We start from the raw sequence: 6853 nt of genomic DNA, 5'->3' as shown, positions 1-6853 counted from the left end.
GTGCTTGGCGCTAAGATATCACAAGGATGAAAGCAGTATGTGGTTTTATATGCGTTTTAAACCAAGCAGCCAAACCAACATCCAAAATTTAATGAGTTTCAAGGAGAAAGCAATGTTTTTCTCCTTCCCCCACTTCTCCCTGCAATGTGGATTAAAATTGTAAACCCTAAACTAAGCTTTGGGAATTCTTTTGTCACGCACATCATGAGAAAATGACAAAGGAGGGATAGAGAGGGCATTTTTACATAGTGCCTTATTTTGAAGGGTAAATAGTTCTGGTTGACTATGTTACACAATACGTACGCATACAAGTTCAAGTCTCTCCACCTGCCCTGAGCCCTCCTTGCATACCTTTTGCCTGTCAGGCAAAACTTCTGGTATGCCTGAAGTTTGTTAAGGTATATTTAAGTTACGTATTCTAACACTCACAGAAATCTGCCAGCTATATTAAGACGGAAGGTAAGAATTGCATCACTGATGAGATTTTTACGTAAGTGTGAGCTATTAAGATCTGGTAATCGAAATATTCTCATTACACAGTTTTACTGTAGTCACTTTCCTGTTCCTTAGCTTCAAACATTTGGGAAAGAAAAAGCTGAAAAATTAGTTTTGCTTAGTGTCGTAGGTAGGAAACAAGACAGGAATGACAATGGCAGTTTGAATAAAAAACAATAGCTAGAACATACCCATGAAAGTGCTGTTACTTGTAATAGATGAAGGTTCCAAACTTCTGCTTAAATCAAATACGTCTGAGTTGACACTTTTGCTTTTCAGTCCAGTTCCTTCATTTTGAGTATAAGTAGAGTTCATCAATCTGCTACTTGCAGCCTGTGTCCCAATAATTCTGACACACTGGTCAAAGGGATCTTCCTGTGGAGGTGAGTATTGACAGCATTCCTTTTTTTTTAAATATCCAGACTCATAAAGGCCTAAGCCTGCTGTTCTTTGGTCAGGGCTGCAACCTAAAGGAAATGAAAAATTTATTTTATATAGATTCATCATAACAAAGATCGAATTAGGACTAAAACTTCCACCCAACAACTTACTTGTACTGTATGCTTCGAATGCATCAGAACTGTAAGTGTTTCCTTTTAAATACAAAGTCCCCGAAGTCCCATAGTGGCATAGGAATGGATCTGCAACTCCCTCCAAGTCTGTTTCACTGCTGTTATCTAGATGGCAAATGCCTTAAAAATAAAAATGATGTGTCAGCATACAGTCTTTTCTGAGTCTTCAGCTTAGAGTTTCTTGAGTAAGTTTTAAGAACCCCATGTATTCAACTACATTTCATAGTGTAGTTTAGAGTTTGCTTAACTTAACCTTTGGATGAGAATTCTAATTCCAGCAGCTGATCAATTAATTAGCTTGACAGAGCATATGTCACAGTTTGCTTCACTATACAATCCCTGAATAACAAAACAAAACCAAACCAATCACAGGGATCAGAACCAGGGACTCCCTTCTTCTAAAGTACAGAAGACAAATCCATGATCTGTCTGACAGACACCTTTTGGAGCACAGTGTCAAAGTCAAAGTCCCAACTGGAAGAATCTGAGGGAGTCACTGGCTGCTTGAACAGCTATACAGATTTTCAGTTCAATGGTTCCTGAAAGCTGTGGACACAGTCTGTTGTGGGGAGAGATAAGACAGAATTGGGTTACAGGCTGTGGGATGTGCCTGCAGAACACTATGGCAGCATGGAGAAGCTTGTCTCTGCCTGACCTTAGTGGAAGGAGATGCCACACAGCACAGCCCTAGAGAGGAGCCTGCCAGAAGCTGACAGACACCTGAACAGTGCGCGATCAGCCCACAGAAGGACATTAAGAAAGTGCACTGCTGACGCAGCAATGTGTGACAGGTCGCTTAGTGAAAAATACCATATATGGAAATACTGCGTCTTGAAGAAGTGTATAAAAACCAGCTCGTTTCTTTGAATAAGTGATTTCAGATTCCCTGCTGGTCTGGGTCCGTGTCTCGGTCACTCACAGTCTGTGGTTCTTGATCCACAAAGAGGCTGTTCCTCTCACTATCCTACAACTGCAAAACTATCTCACCATCACTCCATTCCCATCTGTCCCAGCTCCTGATTGTATCTCAACCCCAAGCCCTTTCCCAGCAAGGTGCCTTTTCCTCCCTAGACCAGGTATGTATGGGATTCTTAGGGGTCATATGTATAAAGGTCAAGTACTGCAGCTTTTAACTTGCAGTCACCACAAATCCTTTACTGACTCTGACCCTAATGATTTTTAACAGACAACTTTAAACGGTTATACTGAAGTTCCACTGGTATTACCACACATGCCTACATTCCACTAAAAACACCCTTTTCAAGCTGTAAGAGAGGAAGTCATGCTGACACAATTTCTTTTGGACACTCTTGTTTTGCAAATATCATCTTAATTTCAAATTTACCCTTGAGACTAGAAAAAAAAACTTCCTGATTTAATAAACACCATAATGTCATTTGGATGAACAGAACCAAGTTTCAGTTATTATCTTGTTGAAAAAATCCCAAGCAATAAATTTCACATCCTCTATTAAACATCAGTAAAGATGCTTCTTAACTGTTATTTCTATTAATTAGAAAGACAATAGCCAAACTGGAGCTCCTCAAGCCACATGAAAAATCTGCTTGGCATTTTCTACCTACCATTACTGTCCCTCTGCTGCAAGAAATACCCTCCCACAGAAAATGTGAGGAACTGATGGTGACTACCATTTTCAGATGAGCCATATCCATCCTGCCTTTCAGCCAGTGTCCCCTGGGATGACAGGTAACTTGGAATGTCAGTAGGCAAATTTGTTTCATCTGTGGGGAAGCAAAACACACATAAAACCAAGCCATCAGCATACTTCAGTTTGTAGAAACATTTTAAACTTGTCAGCAAAGCATTGAAAGTAACAAATAACTCACCTTTCTGCCTCTGAGTCAAAGCACACAAATGTTCCTACAATAAAGTCACTGCAAAGCAACCACAAGCATTTTTCTTTCCTTTCCAAGGCAAACCTTCAGTTTACACACCTGTATTTGTGATGCTGCAATCTTCATTTCTTCTTCTGGTCTGGTAGATGATGACCACCCACACCAAGGAAGTGCCCACCACACAGCAAACCACAGCTATGATCACAATGCCAACTGTGGCCCATCCATCATCATCAAGTGATGGGGCAATATTTTGAGGAGAGTCACAGGTGGGAGTAGGAATTACATTAAGATGGATGTTGCCTCGTTCCGTTCCAAGCGTATTAGACATTTCACAAGTATATTTCCCAGCATCTTCTACATCTGTATCCACAATAATTAGTAACTGATTGCCTGCAGCAAAGAAGTGTCTTTCTGTTACCACGAGTGGGCTGTCATCTTTAGTCCAGTTCAGCCGGGGTGGAGGGCTACCACCAGCAATGCACTGCAAAACTGCGGTTTCACCTTTTGTTACAGTTCGATCCAGCAAAGGCCGCAAAAATGATGGTGTTTCTGAAAAGAAAGCATAAGCCTTATATTCTAAATGATCTTGCAAGAGTAAGAAGTGTCCCTTTCCTTCATAGCTCAAAAGCAAAAGCTAATTTAAATGCCTTAGTAAGGCCTAATGAAGCTTACTCTAAGAAGAAACTAAAGGATTTGTACTTAAAGCCTACAATTTGTCAATTGATCTGATTGAGATACTCTACTACCTTACAAGGTAAAAAGGCCAAATTATATATGCTTAAGATTTCAGAGAATTACAATAAAAATGGTTAACAAAATGTCAAGAAATCAAAAGTTAAACCAATCTACTGTCTCTAAATGAAAATAGAAGCCCCTTCTTCCCTCCACCCTATGCATACCAGATGTGTATACACTGAGAAATGTAAATAACTTTTATTATTTTGCATCATAATAGTGATTGTGCTGTTAAGGTTTGCCAGTACCTTACCTAGTACTGTTAATGTTGCGTTAGCTGAAATGCTTCCAGCAGTGTTTTGAGCTGTACAGCTGTAAACACCTGTGTCCTCGATCTTTACATCAACAATAAAGAATACATCATCTTCAGGCATGACATGCATGCGTCTCTTGCGTGCTGCAGGAAAATCTGTTCCACCATCTTTCTGCCAAGCAATCTGTGGGATAGGATGCCCAACTGCAGCACATTCCAAACGTGCTGTTGCCCCGGCTCGAACGGTTAAGTCCATGGGGATTTTTGTAAATGAAGGAAGCACTAAAGAAAAGTCGGTGATACCAAAATCAATACATGAAACATACTTTTCCTTTTTTGTACAGCATTTTCTTGAACACCCTTCATGGGCCTAAAAACCCTAAAGAAAAATACAACCTAAACTGATCAGTAGCTAGCAGAAAGGGAGGGAACTGTGAAGTATGTGAGACCACCTAGATCAAAATCTCATTTTTGCTAACAGCCTCCTACATGACCTTTCCATAGCATCTTGAAACAGAGCACACGCTTACCTCCTGTGAGGAAAAGATAATATTTTTCCATCTTGTAACATTGATTTTGCCAGATTTACTATTAATTGGGTATGTTATTTGTTTTTTTCTATACTATGCTTCAGCACACTGGGACCAGAGGTAAAACGGAATGGTGACCTTGGAAGTGAATACATTTTTAAGAAATAATCTCATATTAAAGGATCTTCTAAAAGATGCAGATGATGAGAATGGAAAATCTATGATTACTTATCTTGATTAAAATCATTCTAAGTCCACAAGCAAAACACAACACACTTACTGTTTACTGTAAGTTTGGCTTTGACAGAGTAGGATGAACCAAAATGATTTGAAATAACACACTGGTATTTCCCTTCACTGCTGAACTCGACATTGCGCAGTCGAAGGATGGTGGTGTACTCCATCACTTCTCCGCCCTGGGCCCGGAGGTGCGCGTAATTCTCCATTTCAGCATCTTGCAGTAATTCGTTGTCTTTCTTCCATGCAAAAGTCATTGGGGAATCACTGCTGCTGGCTGCCGAACACACAAAACTTAAATTGGAGCCTTTAATTGCTGACTGGGTTTCTGGCTGGACAGTTATCTGTGGTTTAGGAAAATCATCTGCACAGAGGGAAAAGAAAAAATAATGTGATGCCTGAGGATTCTTTCCAGAGAGTTTGTAAGCCTTGTTTTATAGGTTTGAGAGAAGAGTCAGATAAGTATTTATTAAAGGGATCCACAATGCTTTTGTTTTAAATTTTGTTAGCCTTAGGGGCATTTAAAGATGCCGTATTTATGAGTTTATTGTGCCAAGCCATCTCTTATTGAAGAGAAAGCACACTTAAAAGCAAACTGTGTGCATAGTTTATTCAATAGGAGCACTAAAGACAGAAGAGTTACCTCCTGACATCCATAGGAACTATTCTGAACACCAGTCGTGAAGCCTACCTCTCATCTTTACGACACCTCAGTCTGCTGTGAGTTTTTCTTTATTGAAAGCATAGCTCTTCTGCTATCAGAAACTGCAAGTTACAGTTGAGGGTTTTACCCAAACCCACCAAAAAAATCATGTACAAGTCAGTGTTCCAGTGATCTGCATCTGTTTGGGCCAAAGGGGATGGAAGGTCCCTTAAGCAGGGCAGAACACAAGAATTTCAAGAATTCCTGGAGGTCCCATTACAATAGGAAAGTTACCTTCAAAGTGCCATTTTGGGAGTTTACAGAATTAGTTGACTTCTGAATTATTTATTCAACTGTGTGTACACTGCATGGTACAAAAGCAATGGGCAAGTAAATGCTTGGTCACCCAAAAGCAAAAGCCTTTAGCATATTCCAAACTTTCAAGATGCCTCCAATCTGTGGACAAACTTCACAGGAACTGCAGGGAAAGCCCTGTGCCCCAAAAATTCCTCCCTACAGACCCTGCTGTTTTTCCTAGCCCCTTTGTCTCATCACATCTCAACTGTGTGGGAAACAGATGGGGTCAAAGTGTTATTTCTTTGAAGAACCTCCACGCTGTTTGCTACAGAAGAAATGAGATGTGCAGAGATAGCCTAACCTTGAACTGTCTGCAAAACTCCTGCAGGCATGAAGCTGTGCTCCAGTGACAGGGGCAACATGGATCTGGGACTCTAGACATGGGCTTTAAGAACCTCCCAGGCCATTTGCTTTTCATGCTTCATACCCACGTCTTAAATCCTCCATGACAAAATATACCATTTGCAAATTGAGTTAATACATTCACTGACTTTGCACAGGGATAACTAAATACAACACTCTAAATACTTAAATTAGCCTTGTGAAAGGACAAGAGAACTACTTCAATCTTAATTATTTGAGAGGGAGGGGTGATAAAAAGGTCACTCAAATAAGCATACAGTACAGAATACAGAAAAACACACTAAGATAAGACTAGCATTGGAGACTTTAGCTATTGCATGGCAATTGCGTTAAGTATTAAGTGCAACAACTGACGCAGTACATTTCTTTTTACTAATACATCTTAAACAGTTTGAAATTAATGACTTAAAAATAGCATTCAGAAGCTAAAAGAAAGAACACAATTCCCCCTGATTTAATGAATGAAAGATACATATTTAAATCCCCAGTTTAATTTTTTGACAGAATGCATTTCTCATAAATCAGGACGTCTATTTCATATATACTCCTTTAGCCACTGAGTAATCTGTAATTCCCTGTATTATGTCAACCTCTCCTTCTCACCAGTAGCTAGAATCTGCTCATTATTTAATTTATTAAATATTTGACCACTAATAGGAAGGGGAAAGGCAACATTTTGGTACACTATTTTATATTCTGCACCTGCTTTCACACTGAAAAAAGGCTATGAGTAGCAACAGTAAAAATTAACCAGTTATATTTGCTATGAGAGGAAGTTATTGAGAAAACACTTATTGTTTTGTCTCCAA

The 6853-nt window shown here is 39.5% G+C and overlaps 1 protein-coding gene across 2 annotated transcripts in view; it reads right to left on the bottom strand.

The window, feature by feature from the left end:
* Positions 1-6853, bottom strand: part of LRIG3 (leucine rich repeats and immunoglobulin like domains 3) — a 43127-nt gene that overhangs the window by 5698 nt on the left and 30576 nt on the right. The window contains exons 13-18 of one of the 2 annotated variants that reach the window (XM_048301625.1): positions 4725-5045; positions 3915-4196; positions 3023-3475; positions 2651-2809; positions 1047-1187; positions 687-962 (exon numbers count right to left, since the gene is read on the bottom strand). In XM_048301625.1, the coding sequence (XP_048157582.1) occupies positions 687-962; positions 1047-1187; positions 2651-2809; positions 3023-3475; positions 3915-4196; positions 4725-5045 (1632 nt within the window). The remainder of the gene's footprint in view (positions 1-686; positions 963-1046; positions 1188-2650; positions 2810-3022; positions 3476-3914; positions 4197-4724; positions 5046-6853) is intronic. The other variant, XM_048301626.1, reaches the window with a different exon arrangement.

The sequence above is a fragment of the Corvus hawaiiensis genome, chromosome 4 (genome assembly GCF_020740725.1).
Source record: "Corvus hawaiiensis isolate bCorHaw1 chromosome 4, bCorHaw1.pri.cur, whole genome shotgun sequence".
In the NCBI taxonomy this organism is placed as follows: Eukaryota; Metazoa; Chordata; class Aves; order Passeriformes; family Corvidae; genus Corvus; species Corvus hawaiiensis.
This window is presented reverse-complemented; position numbering and strand designations above follow the sequence as displayed.